The sequence below is a fragment of the Eriocheir sinensis genome, chromosome 13, assembly GCF_024679095.1.
Source record: "Eriocheir sinensis breed Jianghai 21 chromosome 13, ASM2467909v1, whole genome shotgun sequence".
Lineage (NCBI taxonomy): Eukaryota > Metazoa > Arthropoda > Malacostraca > Decapoda > Varunidae > Eriocheir > Eriocheir sinensis.
The window spans coordinates 1,881,079-1,906,080 of NC_066521.1; the positions used below are offsets into that span (position 1 = coordinate 1,881,079).

The window sequence follows — 25,002 nt, forward strand, 5'->3', positions numbered from 1 at the left end:
TCATTAATGAGTCTGTACGGATATCAATGATAATAAGATGATTCCTCTCCATTCCCAGAGGTCCTGGTGTTAGCCTGAATGCACATCAGCGGTTGTGTACAAAACGGTTGTATGGGCAGCCCACACTGCGCGGGTGACAGGGGGCCGGGGAGGCCCCAGTGGCCTTAACATTGTTTTATACTAAAATTGATATGCCGTTTTTCAAAATTTCCAAATTGTTAAAATTACTGTAAAAGCAATAAAACAGCGAGAATAATGCATTCTCCTCCGTTTATTATTTTTTTAAATAGCTAAACAAAACATTACTGCCCCTGGTTCGAGGGAGATTTACAACATACCAACACGCTCACTGGAGGGAGAATGGCAGCTAACTGCGAGTGGTGGCTGGGCCCGGCTATGAAGCCGCAGGACCTTAATTTATCCTGGTCGGGGCGGTCGGCACCCAGCTCTTCATCCTCCCTTTTGGGCTGGTTGATAAAAGGGTTGCTGTGGAAACCTTGGGAAGGCAACGTGTCACACTGGCCCTGTGTCCCGGCGCACCAGGGACTCAGGTGGCAGATCTGAGCGCCGACGTTACAGCAGCTGCAGCGGATAATCCAAACTTTACTCATGTCCGTGGCGGACGATTTCTACAAAATCAATTTTTGCCTCTGCTGAATTCAAAATGATATTCAGCAACAGACACCATCAGACAGCATTTGATCTCTTCTGAGCTTGATGCCCATGCTTGTTCAAGTATAATAATTATCATTCACAGTCTGGCACCCCTGGAGGCAGGCTTGGTTTGCTCGTAACACCATATAGTTTGGTTTTGAAAACTGCATTACCTTTAGCACCTCAAAGACAGTTGTTGCTTGATGATGTATTTTGTTAAATTTGTAACGATAAGGGTAAAATTCATCAGAAAATTGGTAATACCGTTAGTTTATGCCCAAAAAGTAATTCTTCCAAGACACTAACAGTCCTGCCTCAGTGCACTGTATTAACTGATGCCCATTCACAGCATCCATTGCAATCTGTTTCGCCATCGCTGGGGTTCTAGCACCCAAGGTGATCAACTACTGGCCCGGCGATACCAATAAAATAATAACATGTTGACGTTTGGTATCAGGCAACCTTCGGCCGTGCACACCCAGTCACCATAGGCTGTGAACAGACAACTTCAGAGATTGTACCAGCACCACTAGACCTACCACACACCCGGCAATAAAGAAGAAACAAACACAAAATTACTATTTTTCAACATCCTCGTTCACCAGCAGTGTCTGTCTACTTACTGAAAACGAAGAGAGGAAAAAGAGAACCTCAAATACTGTGGCAAAAGGATATAAAGTCATAAAGTACCAGTGTGCGCTATACACAAACTAAATTGATAATAATATTAAAATATCATTGGGAGCTTTTTTTTTTAAGGAGGCACATTCCTTATTATCGGAGCTGAACTGAACTGCCCCGCGACCCTTCCAACTCAGCACCGCCGTGAGTGGCTCACATTCCATTCCTGATGTGACTTTCCCCTCGTCCTGTGTCCCCATGTCGAACCTGGACGTTGAACAGCTTTGGAAAGTCCACGTCCATGGTCGGGGTTTTTGGCTCGTCTTCCTCCGCCTCGTCCCACCAGAGGGCGTCGCTGTACTGCTGGGGCGGCGTCAGGGGCTGGCAGACCGGGAAGGTCACCAGCAATCCTGTGAATGTGCGTGGTGTTCATGTTACCTCCAAATTGAATTGTACTGTATTGACATCTAACGTATGGTTCAGAAACTTGGCGACTAAAAATATTTCGAGAAGGGCACAGAGAGAAATGGAGAGAACATGCTGGGTTTAACATTTAGTGAGAGGAAGCAAGAACCACTGAATACCGTACAGGAGAATATTTAAGATATTTTGAAATACAATTAAATAACAATCTGACTTGGGCGGGTCATATCTAACGTAGCATTAACAACAGATGGACAAGCAATGTTGCAGTGACAACCCAGAAATTAGAGGAGTCGAGGCAGACAGAAAATCATGGAAGGATGTTTTGAGAGCATTTGCCGCAGCAGAGTACATGGAGTCCACGAGTACACTAATCTTAGAAAAGAGGTCGAGAAAGATGAAATAGGCTCATTGGTCTTGCATACCACAAACAGACGCAAACCTTAACACCTACAAGCAACGGATAGAATATATCTTTCCCGACCTGCAAGTACCGTGTTTGGACTTTTGATTTTAACTAATTACAAGTATTCTAAGTATTCTAATTGATTCCAAGTAATTTTAAGTATTCTAAGTAACTCGCAGTCGGGAATCCCAAACCAGAAAAAGAACCCAAATTCACTGGGGCAAATACCTCCTGGACAGTTCTCCGAGTGGCCGGCCGTGGCGCTGCGTTTTGTATATCCGATGCGGTCTATTGTAATTCATGAGGCTCCATGTTTATATAAAGGTATGGCTTCAGTAAATCAGGCAAACAACGTCTCCTGTGCCGCATGGTGCACCTGACACAACGCAGGCGAGGATAAGTGCGACAACTATAAATGATTTATCTGGTCGTCTCTCTATAGTGGTAAAAGATCTCCATTCGAGGGAACAAAACCCAAGCTTCCTTACAACCACGGCAAACACCACAGTTCCTTATCCGGGCCAGCCACGGGTTTCTCGCTGTTAATAGTGAAGCTTTCCATATTGCTGCTCAGTTTCCTCTCGAACTGAAACATGTATATTCGTTTCAGCTAGGCGTGATTTAGCATTAATATCGAGGCGCTTTTTTTATAAATATTTTTTGATATGTCTCTAACATAGTGACAGTGATGAAATGGGTAGCTTAGTGCCTGTGGTAAGACATGACTTGGCAGACTACGGGCTGGGGCCGACTACCATCCAGGCCCCTCAAGCAAGCCTATAGGCGTAGACGTAAAAAAAAAAAAAAAAAAAGGATTGGGAGTGCATGATTTGTGGTCTGTTATCTCCCTAGTTCTTGATCCCAAATTGTCTGAAAGTCGATCCTGTTCCTTAGGTTAGGTCAGTAAGTGACACACCTTGGAAAAGACCAAACCGATTCTCACAAATCTCGTGGCAAAAACTGAACGACTTTTCAAGAGTTGTTCAGCGTGGGAAGGCAGCGCGCGCGTGCTGGCCTTGCACACCCCCTGGCGGGTGGTGATAATGCCACGGCTGCACGAGCTGTCACATTCCACCTGATAACTGTTAATATTTGTAATACGGGCGCAGCCATGCCCATCGGTCTGCTTCCTTTACCGTAAAAAAAAGAGCAGCCGATTGGTCACAGTAAATTGAAGAATGTGTAGTTAATTACTAGGCATAATTGTCCCTCATTAAAGTAAAAGTCGGAAATTGTAGAGACGTTTTCAACTCACCGGCACAGGCGCCGCTCACCAGGGCCAGCAGGAGGGTGATGCCCGTGGCCAGCAACTGGAAGAAGGCTTGGTGGACGGCCGAGCGGCCCTCCCCTGGCCCAGGCGCCACGACGTTCATTTCCAGGATGAGGGATGCGTTGGGCGGGGCCAGGAGCGGGTACAGGTGAAACAGTCTGCATCGGGGGAAAGAGGAGGAGAGGGGGGTCAAGGAATTGGCCGGTAAGAAAGTTTTTTGTATTCATCAGAGTCTGTGTGCGTGGCGGCGTTTCACAAAGTTAGAAGTCACATACAATAAGAATAGTCGAACTTGTGAGGACTCCAGTGATGGAAGATACTCATTTGTTTTTAACTATTGATGATCACTGAAAAATCAAAGCCGGTCTGCAGTGAACGAGGTAAATTTTGGACGTCAGCACGCAAAGCATAAGCACTCACTCGTCGCCGAAGGTGGTGTGCGAGGCAAAGAGCGCCGAGCCGATGGACACCAGCGCCGAGAAGACCCCCGGCAGGCCGTGCAGGTGCAGGACGCCGCACGTGTCCTGCAGGCCAAGCTTGGCCTCCAGCAGTCCCTGGTGAAGGCCACGCCACGCGGAGTTGGGTTTGTTACCTCAGTGTCACGGTGAAAACTATCTTTGCAATGCATTCATTCAGCCCAGAAGATAATTATGACCTAGTGAAATGCTTGAGAGGTGTTCTGGGAACTCTAACTTATATTTGCAGAAGTTTCTGAGGGTACAGAAGATAAATTTCCTAATATGTTTTGTAAAACCCCGCGTGCTAATCTGCGGCATATGGACACAGTAAATATGAGTTTATAATATTTATATATTAATCTTTCTTTGCAACTTGAACATTGGGATGACCACAAATACCCTGCTGGCCTTAGATGAATAAATAAACGTATTATAAGCGATGCTTGTTCAATATAACTTTTTAAGTGAGTGATTGATTTACTCTTTGCGGAGCATTATGAATGAATGAATGAACATCATGATGGTCAGGCATATTGTAATGGTCACAACAATATCGGTTGGCTTCATGTAGTGATGGAGAGCATATAAAAGGTTAGGCGAGGTAAAGTGTATGACGTCATCATCGTATCCACTTGTGCAGATCGACAGCCATCCTCCTAAACCCGTGGCCTGCCTCAGACGTCCACGGCAGCCGCTCGGCGCCAAGACACGAACCATAACGTGTGATGATGGCGCCTATCATGGCACACTTAGTGACAATGGATGCTTTGAAGATCACGGACCCCAGGCCGGGGGTGGATGAACATAGTAAACCCTTGCCGCCCACGTGCACCCACCCTGAGCGTTGAGGACCCACCTGCAGGTAAGTGTAGCCGAGGGTGGAGAGCACCCCCGCGAAGCAGCCCAGCAGGAGGGCACCCCAGGGGTACAGGATGAGCCCAGCCACGGCGCCTGCACCGACACCCCCGGCAAGTGTGGCGTTCTGTACGTGTGTCATCGCCCACTTATTTTTCCTGGAACAGAGACCAAGGGAGGCACCAGACACTCATTAGTCATCACCACACACACGCACACACACACACACACACACACATCGTGGCGCAACTGGTTAGAGCGTTGCGCTGTTAGGCTTCACGGCCTGACAGGGAGGCGGCTCTAGCCCGCTCAGGCTGGATTCTTTCCGTTGACTAGGAGTGGTTATTGTTCCCCCTTGAGCATGGGGGATGGGGTGTGTGGTGTGTAAGGTCTTGGCAGTACCCAGAGATCGACGATAAAGAGCACTTGCTCATGTCAGGAGGGTTCCTGCTGGGGATTACGAGTCCAACACGTGATCAGGCCGTGGTGAATTACACACACATGCATAGAGATTTGCCCGGAGGAACCCCAGATTATGGTGCCGTATAGGGTGGGCAAAGTGACGGACCCCACCCCACCCCTCTACGCATGCCCTTATTGATTGATTGTTAGGGTTCAGAGTACTCTACATGTTGCTTCTCGGCGGTGCCTGGATTGGAGCATATTTGTTAGTGTTGAATCCTTCACTATGTTAGGAGTCCCAGTACGAATAAGTCAATTTTTTTTCTTCGCCTTTCCATTAGGGCTCTTTATGATCCACTTCCTGTTTGCTCTTTCCCTGAGCAATGTGTTCATCGCCTGTTTATCTCCGCAAATTCAACAACCGGATGTCTCCCGTTCCGTGGACGTGTTCCGAAAGGGCCAGATGTAGTTTCACCAACATTTTTTGGTCCATACTTTGGCGTTGATGTCTGTCACGACTATTAATATATAACTGAGTTTTATTTTCCTTTTTTTTTTTTACTACATCCAGGTCCTCATAAAACTGTTGTACTTAAGTGTCACAGTAAGCTATTTTTACATAGGAATACATAGGAACACATAGGAAGAACAGACACTAGAAGACCTATCGGTCTATGGCGAGGGTGCCTGTTTACTACCGCCACTACTAGTAATCTACTAGTAATCTACGGACAGGACAGAATAGATGAAGGCTCCCCCCCACCCACCTCTCCCTCCGGCAACGTGCCGGCAGAAAATAGTTAGAAGAGAACACCATGTACCTTTAAGGAAGAAAGGGACATGGAAATTTTAAAGTAAAGAGAGAAATAAGAGGAAATTACTACCCTTAACTTACACTACTGGTAACCTAAGCTGTGGGGGAAAATGATTTCATTACATAAGAACATAGAAACACAGGGAGACTGGAAGAGGCCGAGTGGCCTACACAGGGCAGCCCCAGAATTCCCCCTAATACTCACGATGGGTGAGGTGTAGTTTCAGGGGCACAGGTGGAGGCTTGATCCTCGTTTTACCGGCGGTACTATGCACGCACCAGTCCCCTGTCACCTTACTGCATCCACACCTCACTCCACCTGTCATGCGGACATTAACTGTTGCTTTACTCTACTGTTAACTTACTCTACTTGCAATCTAGGTTGTGGGGGAGAATAATATGGATTTAGGTTGAGGTCTTGCTGCAATCTGTCTGAAAACATGCGAAGAAGGGTCAGTATAATCTTATATCCCTTAAGTACTTATCCAATGAAGACTTGAAGCTATTGATACTCTGTGCGCTAACTGCTGATGGTGGGAGTCTATTCCAGTGATCGACGACTCTATTATTGAAAAAACTTCTGCGCACCAATGTGTTACATCGGTTTCCCTATAACTTCATACCGTTGCTGCGTGTTATTGTGTTGGTGTTTCTCTGAAATATACTATCTGGGTTAATGTTGTCGAATCCATTAAGGATTTTGAACACTTCAATTAAGTCCCCTCTTATCCTTCGCTTTTTTAGGGAAAACATGTCTAAACGCTTTAAACGCTCGTCATATGGCAAGTTTCGGAGCGCTGGAATTTGTTTGGTTGCTCGTCGCTGTATCTTTTCTAGCAAAACTTGATCTTTGATATAGTTCGGTGACCAGAACTGAACGGCGTATTCTAGGTGTGGTCTTAGAAATGTTAAATATAATCTCTTCATAAGTTCGGGCGATTTATAATCAAAGTTTCTTGAGATTAATCCTAACATCATATTGGCCTTTTTACTCGCTGCAGAACATTGATCACTCATTTTAAGAGTGTTATTGATAATGACACCAAAATCTTTTTCTTGTTTTACTTCGCTGAGCTCATGTCCTTGAATCTGATATTTAAAGTTATGATTTTTTTCACCTATGTGCATTACTTTACATTTATCTACGTCAAAACTCATTTGCCATTTTTCGCTCCAGTCGGCAAGTCTTATTAAGTCTGATTGAATATTCTCGCAACTTTGACTGTTCATTGCCGTACCTCCTAATTTGGTGTCGTCGGCGAATTTGGCTACTTTTGATAGGATATCAGTTTCTAAGTCGTTCACGTAAATTATGAATAGTGTTGGCCCCAGGACCGAACCTTGGGGCACACCACTGGTGACGGGTTGCCAATCCGATGCTTCACCATTAAGAACCACACGTTGTTCTCTGTCGGTGAGCCAGTCATGAATCCACGCACATAGATGGTCGTTAATACTGTGGGAACGCAGTTTAGAAATAAGTCTAACGTGAGGAACTTTATCAAACGCTTTCTGAAAATCTAAGTAAATTACGTCATATGGGCTTCGGGCGTCCCAACATGTATAAACATCGTTGAAAAAGCTTAATAGGTTGGTAAGGCAAGACCGATTACTACAAAATCCATGTTGACTATCAGTTATCAAATCATTTGTTTCAAGGAAAGTGATCATTTTATCCCTGATTATTTTTTCGAATAGTTTAATTAGGATAGACGTAAGGCTGATGGGACGATAATTACTGGCTTGTTTTTTTATCTCCTTTTTTAAAGATCGGGGTAATATTGGCCTTTTTCCACTCGAGAGGCACACTGGCCTGTGCTAATGACTTGTTGAATATTAATGTTATGGGTAATTCTAGCTGTTGACTACATTCTCTCAACACGCGAGGAGATAAATTGTCGGGGCCCGGGGATTTACTTGGATCTATTTTCTGCAGGTACGCACACACTTCGCTGATATCAATTTCGGTCAATGCAAGCTTATGTTCTTCAGGGCCTTGAAAAATTTTCTTCGGGGCTGGAATCGATGTCATGTTTTCTTTTATAAATACACTACTAAAGGTTGAATTTAGGACTGACGCCATGCCTTTATCATCACTAATCGTATTGCCACTTAATAGTAGTGGGCCGGTATTATTTTTAACAGTTTTTTTGTTTCTTATGTAACTGAAAAATAACCTGGGATTTTTCTTAGCATCGAGTGATATTTTCATCTCATATTCGCGTTTCTTTTTTCTGATTTTTGGTGCATAAGCTTAAATTATTCCAAGTTTGTATCTTTTGTTCGGCTTTATAACAACTCCTGCTACTCTCTCGTTGAATGCTTCTGCGTTCTTCGATAGATTCTTGTGAATTAATCCAATTCCACGGTTCTTCCTTTCTACTTTTTTTAACGTAAATATATCCATCAGCCATTACTATATATGTCACACCAGTTCTCCTAACCTCCCTGAGACCCAAGCGGTCACACTCATGTCTTTCAGTTTTTCGTAGCACAGGCAGGCACGTTCTAAAGTCCTAACATCGTGCGTTGCCAGGGTCAGGTTCAAAAAGCAGCCTGACTGTACCCAAGAGATGTTAGCACCGCGTGTTGTGGTCCTCACTCACACCATCATCACACGCCCTCTCCCACACCACACCGACCCTTCGCTGATCTCACATGTGTGTCCACGAGGAGACGATGAACGTGCAGAAGGTTGAGCCCATCAGAGCCAGGTAAGTGTTGAGGACAGCCCTGCTCCTCGCCGCCGCTCCCTCCACCAACACCGCGTTGAAGGAGGGCCAGTACAGCCACAGGAACAGCGATCCTGTACTCACCAGAGAAAGACGCAGAAATTGTTGAAATGGGTCAATGAATGGCTATCGATACTGTTCCAAATATAAGAAAACAACGAGGACAGGTATAAATGAAAGATAAATATGTAGACAGTGAATGAAGATGATGCGTTCAGGATATCCGATAAATAAAGGTGCAATTAAATATGATTGACATAATAATTTTGTATCAAAATGTAGCAGAGAGGAAAGCATTAATCACCTTGCTTTTTTTTTGGCGAAAAGAAACTATTGTAAGGAAAATCTGGCAATTACAGCTGCTTCTCATCACTTTTTTTTCAAGTTGATGTACAGGAGAGTAAATCTCTTTTCAGTGATATCCAAGCCAATGTATTAAAGAGAATGACACGCAACACTTCAGAATACCACCCGCCGGGCGGGAGCAGCCAATGATGTCTGCCTCATCCGGAAGACTGACGAGGGGCGCCCACGTGTTATAAGGCCAACAGATATTTCCTCAATAAGGACTCATGTAGGGATGTGACTTGCTGTAACTGTGTTTGTCTTGCAGCAAGTGTTCTTAGTGGAATATACATCGATATTACCTGTGTTTGTCTTGCAGCAAGTGTTCTTAGTGGAATATACATCGATATTATCTGTGTTTGTCTTGCAGCAAGTGTTCTTAGTGGAACATACATCGATATTACCTGTGTTTGTCTTGCAGCAAGTGTTCTTAGTGGAATATACATCGATATTATCTGTGTTTGTCTTGCAGCAAGTGTTCTTAGTGGAATATACATCGATATTATCTGTGTTTGTCTTGCAGCAAGTGTTCTTAATGGAATATACATCGATATTACCTGTGTTTGCCTTACAGCAAGTGTTCTTAGTGGAATATACATGGATTACCTGTGTTTGCCTTACAGCAAGTGTTCTTAGTGGAATATACATCGATATTACCTGTGTTTGCCTTACAGCAAGTGTTCTTAGTGGAATATACATGGATTATTCTCGCGTGACGGATGGTGTTCGAGCAATACGTGGCAAATTTTATTATAATTTTATTTTCGCCAAAAATGAAGCTGTCGCATTAAAAAAAAAATGTGCTCAGTTAACTAATTAGTATAGATCCCATATCGCTGGAAGGGTGATTTCACTCAACTTTCCATTAGCCTGATGAAGGGGTGGCGAAAAGCGGGAGTCGGTGCCTGGGTGGTTAGCGTGGCCAGGGTACACCGAGCGTGGCGGCGTCGCGTCCAGGAGGACGTGGGTTTGCGTCCCGTCCGCCGCCACAAGCTGGGATTTTTCATTCACTGCCGAGTGACCTAAGACCCTTCACCTGCTGGCCTGAAGATCACCTATCAACTCAGACTCTAGATTATCTCTCTGAAGAGAGAATCAAAGATGAACTCCAGGGGGCAACATGAGCCAAGCAAGATGGCGACACTGTAAACACTTGCCAGAGCCACGACGGGATGGGGCCGACCATCAGGCCCCACCAAGAAAGCCTACCAGCGCCTTCGGCAGAAATGTAAAAAAAAAAAAAAAAAATTGGATATGCCAGGTTTTCCGTACATTATATTCATTTTGCAAGAAATAGATGAACAATGTTTTTTTCTCAACTGTATTTTCATACGAAATTATTTGAATTACTTTGTCTCACAAGCCTTTTAGAGAAGCAAATGAGGGATGTTATTCCGTCTCCTTCATGCCGAGGGGCCGGGTCGCACAGTGCTGCCCCCTACGCACACGGAGTTTGGAAAATCTTTCGCTGACTTGCTTAGGCACTGCACTTAATTAAACATATGAAAAAGAGCAGGTAAAAGGAAAATTACAAAACGAGTGAACTGGGTCGATTATTGACCCAGGAGCTGCGTTAAAAGTATTTGAAAGCAAGGCGTAAAAGTAGAACTAAATAAAAGAAGAAAATATCAATTTAGTAGATAACTTCCTTAATTAATGCTCTTTAAATTTCTGAAAATCATAGACTCCGCTTCAGAAATTGTCATTGAACAAAGACTGAACTATTTATATCCATTACAATCTTGCTTAAAGCTTCGCAGAAAGTGTTTTATAAAACGTAAACGACCAGTTGCTTTCTGTATCCCAACGGTTCATAATCGAAGGCGCGTCAAAATTGAGATATAATGATAAATGAAATTAACTAATATACTAAGTGAAACTAATATACTAAGACTACACGAAACACTTTCTCAATGATACTGTAAGCTCCCATTTCCAGTGGCTCAGTGCAACACGACTGTATGATTTAAAAAACAAACTCGGCCCCCACTTCCTCCACTTCAATATTCGCTAAAGCAGATGTGCACTGGAGGGTCAGGAGGCAGGTTGGTGTTATTTTCTTGGGTTTAGGACTAGCCGCCTAGTCTAAACCATAGGGCCTGTGTGATCTGAACATCTATGTAAATCTATGTAGATTTTGCAAAGCGAAATACTATTGCTACTACTGATAGTAATGATAATGATAATCGAGGGCGTTCAAAATGTTTTGGCAACAGGGCACCAAAAGCAAAATTAAAAGAGATACACATTTATTGAGCCTCACATTCCTTCAACATAACTCTCCTCCAAGGTTTGCACACTTCTGGAGCCGTGTCATCCACTTGACAAACCACTCTGAGTACTCACAAACAGGTATACTCTTCAGATCTGCATTTATCTTTCTGGCAAGGTCCTCTTCCTTACGAAAATTGATTCCAGCTAGTTTTTCTGACAACTTGGGGAATACCCAAAAGTCACACTTTAAGGTGGATGGTCAACAAGTTGCAACTTGCTCTCCTCCACAAACTGGCGAGTTTTGACAGCAGTGTGAGTGGATACGTTGCCGTGGTGGAGGTGGACCTTTCCAGAGGCAAGGCGTGTGGGCTTCGTTTTTTTCTAGATTTTTCATTACTGACGTGAGAGCTATTTCTGTATAGTAAGTTGCATTAACGTTCTGACTTTTGGGCACAGTAACAACGAATACAGGGCCGGTTGAACTGAAGAACTCTCAGAAGGCTTATGAACCTGATAGAGTGCCTCATATTGTCCTCAAAAACTGTGCCTCCGTGCTGACACCCTGCCTGGTCAAACTCTTTCGTCTCTGCCTATCAACATCTACCTTTCCTTCCTGCTGGAAGTACGCCTTCACACAGCCTGTGCCTAAGAAGGGTGACCGTTCCAATCCCACAAACTACCGCCCTATAGCTTTACTTTCCTGTCTATCTAAAGCTTTTGAATCAATCCTTAACCGGAAGATTCAAAAGCATCTTTCTACTTCTGACCTTCTATCTGATTGCCAGTATGGGCTCCGCAAGGAACCGTTCAACTGGCGATCTTTTTACTCTCTTAACTGACTCTTGGTCATCCTCTCTTAGCCGTTTCGGTGAAACTTTCTCAGTCGCGCTAGACATATCGAAAGCTTTCGATAGAGTCTGGCACAACTCTCTGTATTCTTAACTGCCCTCTTACGGTTTCTATCCTTCTCTTTGTTCCTTTATCTCCAGTTTCCTTTCCGGCCGTTCAATCTCTGTCGTGGTAGACGGTCACTGTTCTTCCCCTAAACCAATCAACAGTGGTGTTCCACAGGGCTCTGTCCTATCACCCACTCACTTCGTGTTATTCATCAATGATCTTCTTTCCATAACAAACTGTCCTGTCCACTCATATGCTGATGACTCCACTCTGCATTATTCAACTTCTTTCAACAGAAGACCCTGTCAACAGGAATTACAAGACTCCAGACTGGAGGCTGCAGAACGCTTAACCTCAGACATTGCTATCATTTCCGATTGGGGTAAAAGGAACCTTGTGTCCTTCAATGCCTCAAAAACCCAATTTCTCCTCCTATCAACTCGACACAATCTTCCAAACGCCTATCCCCTATTCTTTAACAACACTCAGCTGTCACCTTCTTCTACACTAAACATCCTCGGTCTATCCTTAACCCAAAATCTCAACTGGAAACTTCATATCTCACTTCTCACTAAATCAGCTTCCTCGAGGTTGGGCGTTCTGTATCGTCTCCGCCAGTTCTTCTCTCCCACACAGTTGCTATCCGTATACAGGGGCCTTGTCTGCCCTCTTAGGGAGTATGCATCTCACGTGTGGGGGAGCTCCACTCACACAGCTCTCTTGGACAGAGTGGAGTCTAAGGCTCTTCGTCTCATCAGCTCTCCTCCTCTTACTGATAGTCTTCTAACTCTTAAATTCCGCCTCCATGTTGCTTCTCTTTCTATCTTCTATCGATATTTCCACGCTGACTGCTCTTCTGAATTTGCTAACTGCATGCCTCCCCCCCTCCATGCGGCCCCGCTGCACTCGATTTTCTACTCTAGTTCATGCCTATACTGTCCAAACCCGTTATGCAAGAGTTAACCAGCATCTTCACTATTTTATTCCTTACACTGGTAAACTCTGGAACAGCCTTCCTTCATCTGCATTTCCTCCTGCCTATGACTTGACCTCTTTCAAGAGGAGTGTATCACGACACCTCTCCATCCGAAATTGACCTCTCTTCTGGCCACTCTTTACATTTGTCTGTTGTGGGATCGGTGAGTAGCGTTCTTTTATTTTCTAGACTCTCTTTGTTGCCCTTGAGCCGTCTCCTTTGTTGTAAAAAAAAAGAACATTTGCTTTCGTGAACGAAATCCTCCCTTGACAACAGTGAGTTGGGCTTCTTCCTCTCCAAGCCAAACCATGTTTTGCCTCTTGTGTGGCACTTGAAAGAAGTAAAATCACTTTTCATCGCCAGCCACCACGTCTGTGATGCGGTTTTGACCTTCAAGACCAGATTCAGAGAGAATTGTTGAAGCAAACTGAACTCTTCTCTTTTTTTTCTCGTCGTCTGACGGGAGATGCGGCACCCATCGAAAACAAACCTTCCTCATCTTTAGATCTTCATGAATGATCGTATGGATACTGCCAACAGAGAGTCCAAGCTCGTCACTAAATAAGAGCAATTGTTGTGTCGATTTTCGTGGATCGTTCGTCTGACAGCAGCAATGTTTTCCTCGGTCCGTGACATTGAAGAACGTCCAGATCGTGGGTCATCTTCAAATGATTCTCTCCCATTCTTAAAAGACGATACCCTCCTTACTTGCTACTGTGCGATATGAAGGGCACTCCCTACCTAGAACTTTGTTCAGGTCAGCTTGAATCTGCCTTGCATCCTCGCCGAGCTTCGTCCTCATGAAAACATAGCATCTCCAGTCAGTTCTGTGCGTTGAGGCCATTTTCAGGCAGAGCGTAGGAGAGTGTATCTGCAGCTTCGTGGCACCGCTCTAAAGCCCCAAATACACTGCCGAATTTTGGCCACGAACTTGTCGCCGAATCAGTTCGTGAAAAAATTCGGCGACCGGTTCGCCGACATGACCAAGATTCTTACAGTTCGTGACCATTCGGCGACATGTCGGCGAATGCTCAAGACAATTCGGGGACAATTCGGAGACATGTCGCCGACTATTCGGCGTCCATGTCGCCGAGTTCAAAATCTGAAATTTTAACGTTTTTTTGTTGCGGAATAATTGGCAACAAGTCTCCGAATTGTCTTCATATGTCCCCGAAGTGTCGGCGACATGTCGGGGACAATTCTCCGACAGTGCCAAGATTTCTGACAGCTGATCATCTGATGCCCATGTGGCATATAAAAGCACGGGAATCCGGGGTGCAACACACTTCTTCACCGGCAGCTGAAGAGCCCACCTCGTCTCTCGCAACTTGTTCCAGGGGAATGGCGAGAGGGCGATCAAATCGTCCCACTCGACCCTCTGCGGAACCCAAGAGCTATGGTAGACCCCAAGAATATCCGCGCCTACCTCATGGACTACTACAACACCCGGGGAGCAGTGGCCTGGCAGGACAGAATTGTGGGCGAGTAAATACCGTGTGTGATAATATGTGTGGTAATATGTATGATATTATTATTATTATTATTATTATTATTATTTTTTTTTTTTACGTTGCTGCCTATTACGCCGGTAGGCATCTTCCCGGTGGGGCCTGATGGTCGGCCCAAGGCTTCTTCCAGGTGGGGCCTGATGGTCGGCCCAGCCCGTTCTGGCGCAGGCGAGTGTTTTTTATAGTGGCGCCATCTTCCATTGGCTCATGCTGCCCCCCCGGAGCTCGTTCTTGATTCGCTTGGACGGCTTCCTCTAGAGTCCGGGTTGATGGGTAGTGTTCAGGACAGCATGTGGGTAGTTTTAAGCCACTCGGCGGTGACCGAAAAATCCGAGGTGGTAGCGTGGGGATTCGAACCTCCCACGGTGAGAAGAGTGGGGCCAGTACGCAAGCATCCATCACACGCGGTGAGTAAATAGTACGCTACCAGTTCGGCCACCGCCACGGCCACGTATGAATGTGACTTGTTTTTGTTTTGCCCTCCTACTATATTAATATATTAATACTATATTAATAAACAGACCAGTAACTGAAAGAAGAAATAAATTTAAATAACTAAAAAATAAAACAAAGCTTAAATAATGGCAGAATAATGATATTAAGAAATAAATAGTAATAAGTAGTAAAAAAATTATGAAATAAATGAAAATGTTAGTTTCATACTTATTTATTAAATTAATGATTCTTCTTGCTTTTCATAATTTCTTGTTTACTATTTATTATTATATTATTTTATTCCATATATATATATATATATATATATAGATATATATATATATATATATATATATATATATATATATATATATATATATATATATAGATATAGATAGATAGATAGATAGATAGATAGATAGATAGATAGATAGATATAGACAGATAGATAGAGATAGGTAGATAGATAGATAGATGGATAGATAGATAGATAGATCCCCGTGTACAATTCCCACCGCGACCCGATTGCCGTATCGTGATTAATTCGCCGAATGTTCGCCGTATATTCGGGGACATGTACCCGCATAGTCTTGGCCATTCGGCGACATGTCCCCGAATAGTCGGCGACAAATTCGCCAACAAAATTAAAAACCTCGTCTCTCGCAACTTGTTCCTGGGGAATGGCGAGAGGGCGATCAAATCGTCCCACTCGACCCTCTGCGGAACCCAAGAGCTATGGTAGACCCCAAGAATATCCGCGCCTACCTCATGGACTACTACAACACCCGGGGAGCAGTGGCCTGGCAGGACAGAATTGTGGGCGAGTAAATACCGTGTGTGATAATATGTGGTAATATGTATGACAGTATGTGTAATAAAATATATGAATGTGACTTGTTTTTGTTTTGCCCTCCTACAAATATTTTAGAATGGATGAATCTTTACGTAATATTAATAAACAAACCAGTACCTGAAAAAAGAAATAATTTTAAATAACTAAAATATAAAACAAAGGTTAAATAATGGCAGAATAATGATATTAAAAAATAAATAAAGTAATAAATAATAAATATATTATGAAATAACTGAAAATGTTAGTTTCATACTTATTTTATAAATTCATGATTCTTCTTGTCTTCATATTGTCTTGTTTACTATTTATTATTATATTATTTTATTCTATCTATCTATCTATCTATCTATAAATATATATATATATATATATATATATATATATATATATATATATATATATATATATATATATATATATAGAGAGATATATAGATAGATAGATAGATAGATAGATAGATAGATAGATAGATAGATAGATATACCCCCGTGTCCCACAGCGACCCGAATTCCGTTTTGTGATTAATTCGCCGAATGTTCGCCGAATATTCGGGGACATGTCCCCGAATAGTCTTGGCCATTCGGCGACATGTCCCCGAATAGTCGGCGACAAATTCGCCAACAAAATTAAAATTTCAACGGTCAAAATTCGGCGACAATTCGCCGAACACCGCGAATTGGACGCCGAATTGTCTGGGACATGTCGGCGACATTTCGGCGACAATTCGGCGTCCATTTTGCATTCGTGCACATTCGGCGAACGGCCGCGAATTTTTCATGCAACATGAAACTTTCGTGGCGGTCGTGACCAACTGTCAAAAGTCTCGCGGTGGACGCAGACATGTCCCCGAACGGCCAAGAACAGGCAAGAAAGATGCCGATCTTGTCCACGATACAGGATGACTTGCATATTCGCACACATTCGTGAAACAAAATTCGGCAGTGTATTTGGAGCTTAAAGCCCCAAATACACTGCTGAATTTTAGCCACGAACTTGACGCCGAATCAGTTCGTGAAAAAATTCGGCAACCGGTTCGCCGACATGACCAAGATTCTTACAGTTCGTGACCATTCGGCGACATGTCGGCGAATGCTCAAGACAATTCAGGGACAGTTCGGAGACATGTCGCCGACTATTCGGCGTCCATGTCGCCGAGCTCAAAATCTGAAATTTTAACGTTTTTTCTGTCGCGGAATAACTGGCGACAAGTCTCCGAATTGTCTTCGCATGTCCCCGAAGTGTCGGCGACATGTCGGGGACAATTCTCCGACAGTGCCATGATTTCTGACAGCTGATCATCTGATGCCCATGTGGCATATAAAAGCTCGGGAATCCGCGCCTACCTCATGGACTACTACAACACCCGGGGAGCAGTGGCCTGGCAGGACAGAATTGTGGGCGAGTAAATACCATGTGTGGTAATATGTGTGGTAATATGTATGATAGTATGTGTAATAAAATGTATAAATGTGACTTGTTATTGTTTTGCTCTCTTACAAATATTTTAGAATGAATTAATATTTACGTAATATCAGTAAACAAACCAGTAACTGAAAGAAGAAATAAATCTAAATAACTGAAAATGAAACAAAGGTTAAATAATGGCAGAATAATGATATTAAGAAATAAATAAAGTAATAAATAGTAAACTAATTATGAAATAAATGAAAATGTTAGTTCCATACCTATTTTATATATTCAGATTCTTCTTGTTTTTCATATTTTCTGGTTTACTATTTATTATTATAGTATTATTTTATTCCGTATATATATATATATATATATATATATATATATATATATATATATATATATATATATATAGATAGATAGATAGATAGATAGATAGATAGATAGATAGATAGATAGATAGATAGATAATACATAAATAGATAGATGGGTAGATAGATAGATAGATAGACAGACCTCCGTGTACACCTCCCACCGCGACCCGTTTGCCGTATCGTGATTAATTCGCCGAATATTCGGGGACATGTCTCCGAATAGTCTTGGCCATTCGGCGACATGTTCCCGAATAGTCGGCGACATGTCGGCGACATGTCGGCGACAAATCTGCCAATAAAATTTAAATTTCAACGGTCAAAATTCGGCGACAATTCGCCGAACACCGCCCATCGGACGCCGAATTGTCTGCGACATGTCGGCGACAATTCGGCGTCCATTTTGCATTCGTGTACATTCGGCGAACGGCCGCGAATTTTTCATGCAACATGAAACTTTCGTGGCGGTCGTGACCAACTGTCAAAAGTCGCGTGGTGGACGCAGACATGTCCCCGAACGGCCAAGAACAGGCAAGAAAGATGCCGAACTTGTTCGCGACACAGGATGACTTGCATATTCGCGCACATTCGTGAGCCAGAATTCGGCAGTGTATTTGGGGCTTAAGAGAGCAGTTGACACGAGTTGGCCGACTTCCATTTTCTTCCATTAGATGGCGCGCCACACTGTCACAATCATCGCCCGCCCCGTTCGAAAGAGGCTGGGTGTTTTTTGAGACTAAAGCCCCAAACACACTTCCGAAATTTGGCCATGAACTTGTCGCCGAATCAGTTCGTGAAAAAATTCGGCGACCGGTTCGCCGATATGACCAAGATTCTTGCAGTTTGTGACCATTCGGCGACATGTCGGCGAATGCTCAAGACAATTCGGGGACAATTCGGAGACATGTCGCCGACTATTCGGCGTCCATGTCGCCGAGTTAAAAATCTGAAATTTTAACGGCTTTTTAGTCGCGGAATCATTGGCGACAAGTCTCCGAATTATCTTCGTAGGTCCCCGAAGTGTCGGCGACATGTTGGGGACAATTTCCCGACAGTGCTAAGATTTCTGACAGCTGATCATCTGATGCCCATATGACATATAAAAGCACGGGAACCCGGGGTGCAACACACTTCTTCACCGGCAGCTGAAGAGCCCACCTCGTCTCTTGCAACTTGTCGTGGGCGAGTAAATACTGTATGTGATAATATGTGGTAATATGTATGATAGTATGTGTAATAAAATGTATAAATGTAACATGTTTTTGTTTTGCCCTCCTATAAATATTTTAGAATGAACTAATCTTTACGTAATATTAATATACAAACCATTAACTGAGAGAAAAAATGAATTTAAATAACTGAAAAATGAAACAAAGGTTAAATAATGGCTGAATAATGATATTAAGAAATAAATAAAGTAATGAATAATAAATAAATTATCAAATAAATGAAAATGTTAGTTTCATACCTATTTTATAAATTCATGATTCTTCTTGTTTTTCATATTTTCTTGTTTACTATTTATTATATTATTATTTTATTCCATATATATATATATATATATATATATATATATATATATATATATATATATATATATATATATATATATATATATATATATATATATATATATATATATATATATATATAGATAGATAGATAGATAGATAGATAGATAGATAGATAGAGATAGATAGATGGATAGATAGATAGATAGACAGACAGACAGATGGATAGTGTAGATAGACAGACCCCCGTGTCCCACCAGGACCCGATTGCCGTGTCTTGATTAATTCGCCGAATGTTTGCCGAATATTCGGGGACATGTCCCCGAATAATCTTGGCCATTCGGCGACATGTCCCCGACTAGTCGGCGACAAATTCGCCAACAAAATTAAAATTTCAACGGTCAAAATTCGGCGACAATTCGCCGAACATCACGAATTGGACGCCGAATTGTCTGGGACTTGTCGGCGACATTTCGGCGACAATTCGGCGTCCATTTAGCATTCGTGCACATTCGGCGAACGGCCGCGAATTTTTCATGCAAGATGAAACTTTCGTGGCGGTCGTGACCAACTGTCAAAAGTCGCGCAGCGGACGTAGACATGTCCCCGAATGGCCAAGAACAGGCAAGAAAGATGCCGAACTTGTCCACGATACAGGATGACTTGCATATTCGCGCACATTCGTGAAACAAAATTCGACAGTGTATTTGGGGCTTAAGTTGCCAAAGCTTTTTGAACGCCCCTCTTAATAGTAATCGTGTTATCTCGCTCTGAGGCATATAAAAAAAACAGACAAACAAAAGGAGAAGTGTACGATGCTGGATAAAATTAATGGATGGTGATACTATAGCCTAGGAACTTAACTTTTATATGCATATGTATGGCAACCTGGTGCACCCTCTATACAAACACAGGCCCATCCAGTCACGCCGCATTGATCCAGATGTAATGGCTAATATATGACAATTCACTTCTCCATCAGTCAAGTTGCATTGAAGGGCTCGACCTATTCACAAATGTCGTTTTCATGAAGATGGCAACTTTGGTGAATGCAATAAGGAACAGTAAGAAAACAAGTCGTGTTAGTTGACCTATCATTGCGAAGGTGTCTGAGGTGGAGCTGGACGACGCCTGCGGGTGTTGAGGCTCCAGCGCCTTGCGGCAAACACACTTGGAAAATCCCAGCCCGAAGAAGGCGCCGAAGACATGGATGACAATGGAGCCTGCAAAGAAACACTCTAACAGCATAATAATTATAATTTGTAAAGTCCAAGTGACGGCTAATATCTAGAAAGCCACCGTTCCTGCTTCCTTTATACTGCACCAGCGGTTCCCAAACTTTTCAGGCCACGTGCCAGGTGTGACCACCACCACTTTTATTACAATTTATCGACAACTGCATGCATCATATTTTCACAACGTGTATACATCTTACATGTTTGCTGATTTTAAGTGAATGATATCACTCATTTCAGATGATATATGATTGTTTCATATCTTATGAATATGAGATAATGCCAAATTATAAGTTATGCCAAGAAAAGATTATAATACTGATAATATTTTAGTGCATACCTAGTGTAAGTTAGTGGGATAGATGGGCCTGCAATGCAGCAGGAAGGTCAGCGAAGTTGGGACCAGTTTAAGAAATTTTAATTCTCAGATCTTTCTTAGTATCCATCCTTTGGCGATGCCTAGTCTTCACTGCTGTGAGTGCAGAAGAACCAACCTCGCACAGGCATGTTGTGGCAAAGGGCACTGAAACAAGCCTCTGCGCTGCTAATATTATTTCACTGTAATGGATAGGTTTCCATATTTGATTTTCTTCCTGTTTTTGGGTTGGAAAACACTAATGATATTTTTTATGTAAATCTGAGACACTAAAAGTCCTGCGGTTCCCCCGACCCTCACTTAATCTTACATATGGAGTTGCATCAGCCAGCCGGTATTGTAGCGCTTTGTGGATCGGACCTTAATCTTAAATGCACGCAAGCGCGGCTCACGCGTATGTATGTGCTTTGAGCGACAATGTAGTAAGTGTCAAACCTAAGGAACAGTCGACTCCGCTAACATTTGTCTGAAAGTTTAACGAGACAAATATAAAATCTCCCATTACAGATTTTTTGTTTCGCACCCACAATTTCGCACCCACCCCCAGAGGCGCGCGCCACAGTTTGGGAACCGCTGCCTCTTATAATCTTGAAATTTTACCTCAGAAACAGACTCAGAGAACTTTCAGCCCTCGTTGACTTGCATTAGCTTATGGAAAAATTATTATCGGGTTTAAATAAAATAAATATATGAAATATGCTATTCTTCTTCTTCTTCTTTAAGATTTACTCCTTTAATAAGGGGGCAGGGCCTTTGCACAAAGGCGGCCCTGTAAGGGGGGGCGAGCAATGTAAAACTTGGGGCGGTGGTAGGAACGCCACGGGTATCAGCCGGTGAGCAGCGACGGAGACACGGGCCCCCGGGCAGGCGCCCAGTAGCAGCCCGTAGCAGGACACGGGCAAGCAACCGAGCAGTCATCTTAACCGCAGCGGGGGAGCCCAAAGCAAGGATAACCAAACAGGTCAACCTCACCGCTGCAGAAGGGCCACCCGGCCGCTCGCCCATGGAGGGCTGGCGTGCTCTGGGATATTCGTATGTTCATTGTTTTGTTGCTGCAAACTCGAACGAATCCGAACCGAGCAGCAAGGAGCCGAATCATCACAGCCGCTCAATCTCAACTGCTAATTTAGTGGGTATAGTTAAGAGGTCAGTTTACTAATTTTTAATATGCAATGTCACTAATTCATCGTTTTGTCATCTATTTAGTAGAACTGACTAAGTTTTTACCAATCGATTTAAGTAAGAGAGTCGGCATTGGCCAAATACATAGATTCATAACTGAAAAACTTATTAACTTCTCCCCAAAAGAAGGCAGATTCTCTATTAGACATCATATTTTACACGAGAAATATGTTAATGAAAATTGCGAAACGTCGGATTTTCGAATAATTGCCGATAGTCGGTTTCATTAGAGCTGGCGGGCCTAATCCTTCAGGGGTGGAGCAACGGACTTCTCATCATTGCTTGGATAACGGTCTCTGCGCCGCTCATTGGCTGTTGTTTACTAGATATAACCTGCCGTGACATAGCCTACGACCTCTCGCTCTCTGCTACCTCTTTTAATCAGTACCATCACCCAAGCAATGATACCAAGTCCGCGAGTCCACCCCTGAAGGTTTAGGACCGCCAGCTCTCGTGGAACCGACTATAGTAAATGGACCTTATTGGCTATACAGGCAGCGCTACATGTGGCAACTCAGCTCAAAGCTGTCCTTTCCATAGAGTTGAAGTTATAGACTAGAGTGCGTCTGAGGCTGTCTCCGGGATACACGGCCATGGTGCCGTCATTGCTCCAAGACGATGATTGCACACACTTCACTCCAATTTAACCCGATTTCAGTTTTTCTCCATGTCAAATAGTACAGTCAGGAAATCAGGTAGGAGTAAAGTGTGTGCAGTCGTTGGCTTGGAGCGGTGGCGGTACCAAAGCCTTGTATCCTGAAGGCAGCCTCAGACGCACTCTAGTAAAGAACTTGAATTCTATGGAAAATATTGCTTTGACGGTTCACCGACTGGCCACGTGTGGCGCCATCATAGGAAAAAAAGACTTGAGTAAGCTTTGTTTTCTCACCGCCGTGATCCACGATGCCCAGCACACTGAGGCAGATATGAGCGTTGAGGGTGTACACAGGCACCTCCATTAGCGTCAGGAAGAGCAGCTGAGTCGGGGAGGTTCTGCCCAGCACAGCCCCCACCGAGATCAGCATCGCCGCGGCCGCAAAGTTACCGTTCAGCAGACTAGAGGAGGAAAACGAGGGTGAATTAACGTTATGACTCAGCTGACTAAATAAAGGAGGCGGCAAGGAGCAATAAGAAAGACGGACGGGTGAAGAAATATCATCATTCAACAGATTATAGGGAGGAGGAGGAGACGCAGAGTGGGAAAGACGGAGGAGGAGAAAAATAGGTTATGATGCAAAAGACCAAAGGAATGAGAAGCCAAGGAATAAGAAAGACGTAGGGGGTAAATAACTAATTCAGGAGACTAAAGGAAGGAGGTGGAGGAGGAGGAGAAGATGGACAGGCAAGAAGTGAGAAAGAGAAGGGATGAAGTAGGAAACTGAGAGGAGAGAGAAAGGAGGACGCAAAAAGGGAGCTGGAAAAAAAGGTGAATCAAAGCAAAAGTCGCCATTACCAAAAGAAGAGGGAAGAGACAAGAGTGAGGGAGAGAATATAACTCCTCTCAGACCTAGACCAAGATATGATTATGAGTTTCATCTACCGTTGTGTTCATCCTAGCACTGGCCGCGGGGAGAAGGTGTGTCGAGGATAAACTTGCAGGGATGGGAATAACTTAGGTAAGGATATTGATGACAGTAAGAGTGCATGAGGACAGGAGAAGTAGGGATAAGAGAGGCTTTAGTCAGGATATAAATGATAGGAAAGGGCACGCGAGTAAAAACATTGATAGGACTGGGTCGGGTAAGGATATGGATAAAGGAGAGAGGGCATGGAAGCAGGGGAAGAGGCAAAGATGAGGGAGGCTTTGACAACAAGAGAGGTACGGAGGAGAGTGTAGAGTGTAGACAGTGACAGGAAAGAACGTGATGGTGATTTTGATAGTGAAGGCCTGAAGGGGTTGTTTTCCTAATACCTGCGCATGGTGATGGTAACAGTGATGGTGGTGTCTTTCTATAGAGAGTGTACGATGATGGTGGTAGTTATAGTGTTGTCTTCTCGTAGTCTGTGGATGGTGATGGTGACGGTGATGGTGTTGTCTTTCCCTGTAGCCTACCTGTGGATGGTGATGGTGACGGTGATGGTGTTGTCTTTCCCTGTACCTGTGGATGGTGATGGTGACGGTGATGGTGTTGTCTTTCCCTGTACCTGTGGATGGCGATGGTGACAGTGACGGTGCTGTCTTTCCCTGTACCTGTGGATGGTGATGGTGACGGTGATGGTGTTGTCTTTCCCTGTACCTGTGGATGGTGATGGTGACGGTGATGGTGTTGTCTTTCCCTGTACCTGTGGATGGTGATGGTGACGGTGATGGTGTTGTCTTTCCCTGTACCTGTGGATGGTGATGGTGACGGTGATGGTGTTGTCTTTCCCTGTACCTGTGGATGGTGATGGTGATGGTGTTGTCTTTCCCTGTACCTGTGGATGGTGATGGTGACGGTGATGGTGTTGTCTTTCACTGTACCTGTGGATGGTGATGGTGATGGTGTTGTCTTTCCCTGTACCTGTGGATGGTGATGGTGATGGTGTTGCCTTTCCCTGTACCTGTGGATGGTGATGGTGATGGTGTTGTCTTTCACTGTACCTGTGGATGGTGATGGTGATGGTGTTGTCTTTCACTGTACCTGTGGATGGTGATGGTGATGGTGTTGTCTTTCCCTGTACCTGTGGATGGTGATGGTGATGGTGTTGTCTTTCACTGTACCTGTGGATGGTGATGGTGACGGTGATGGTGTTGTCTTTCCCTGTACCTGTGGATGGTGATGGTGACGGTGATGGTGTTGTCTTTCCCTGTACCTGTGGCTGGGGATGGTGACGGTGATGGTGTTGTCTTTCCCTGTACCTGTGGATGGTGATGGTGATGGTGGTGTTGTCTTTCCTGTACCTGTGGATGGTGATGGTGACGGTGATGGTGTTGTCTTTCCTGTACCTGTTGATGGTGATGGTGACGGTGATGGTGTTGTCTTTCCCTGTACCTGTGGATGGTGATGGTGACGGTGATGGTGTTGTCTTTCCCTGTACCTGTGGATGGTGATGGTGACGGTGATGGTGTTGTCT

General features: G+C 43.8%; 1 protein-coding gene across 1 annotated transcript in view; it reads right to left on the reverse strand.

Annotated features, from left to right (window-relative positions):
- Positions 1 to 25,002, reverse strand: part of LOC126997787 (ammonium transporter Rh type B-like) — a 44,080-nt gene continuing 19,078 nt past the window's right edge. Inside the window, exons 3-9 of the mRNA XM_050859004.1 lie at positions 22,838 to 23,004; positions 20,247 to 20,378; positions 8,562 to 8,709; positions 4,689 to 4,845; positions 3,795 to 3,928; positions 3,360 to 3,532; positions 1 to 1,685 (exon numbers count right to left, since the gene is read on the reverse strand). Coding sequence (XP_050714961.1) covers positions 1,489 to 1,685; positions 3,360 to 3,532; positions 3,795 to 3,928; positions 4,689 to 4,845; positions 8,562 to 8,709; positions 20,247 to 20,378; positions 22,838 to 23,004 — 1,108 coding nt within the window. The 3' untranslated portion in view covers positions 1 to 1,488. The remainder of the gene's footprint in view (positions 1,686 to 3,359; positions 3,533 to 3,794; positions 3,929 to 4,688; positions 4,846 to 8,561; positions 8,710 to 20,246; positions 20,379 to 22,837; positions 23,005 to 25,002) is intronic.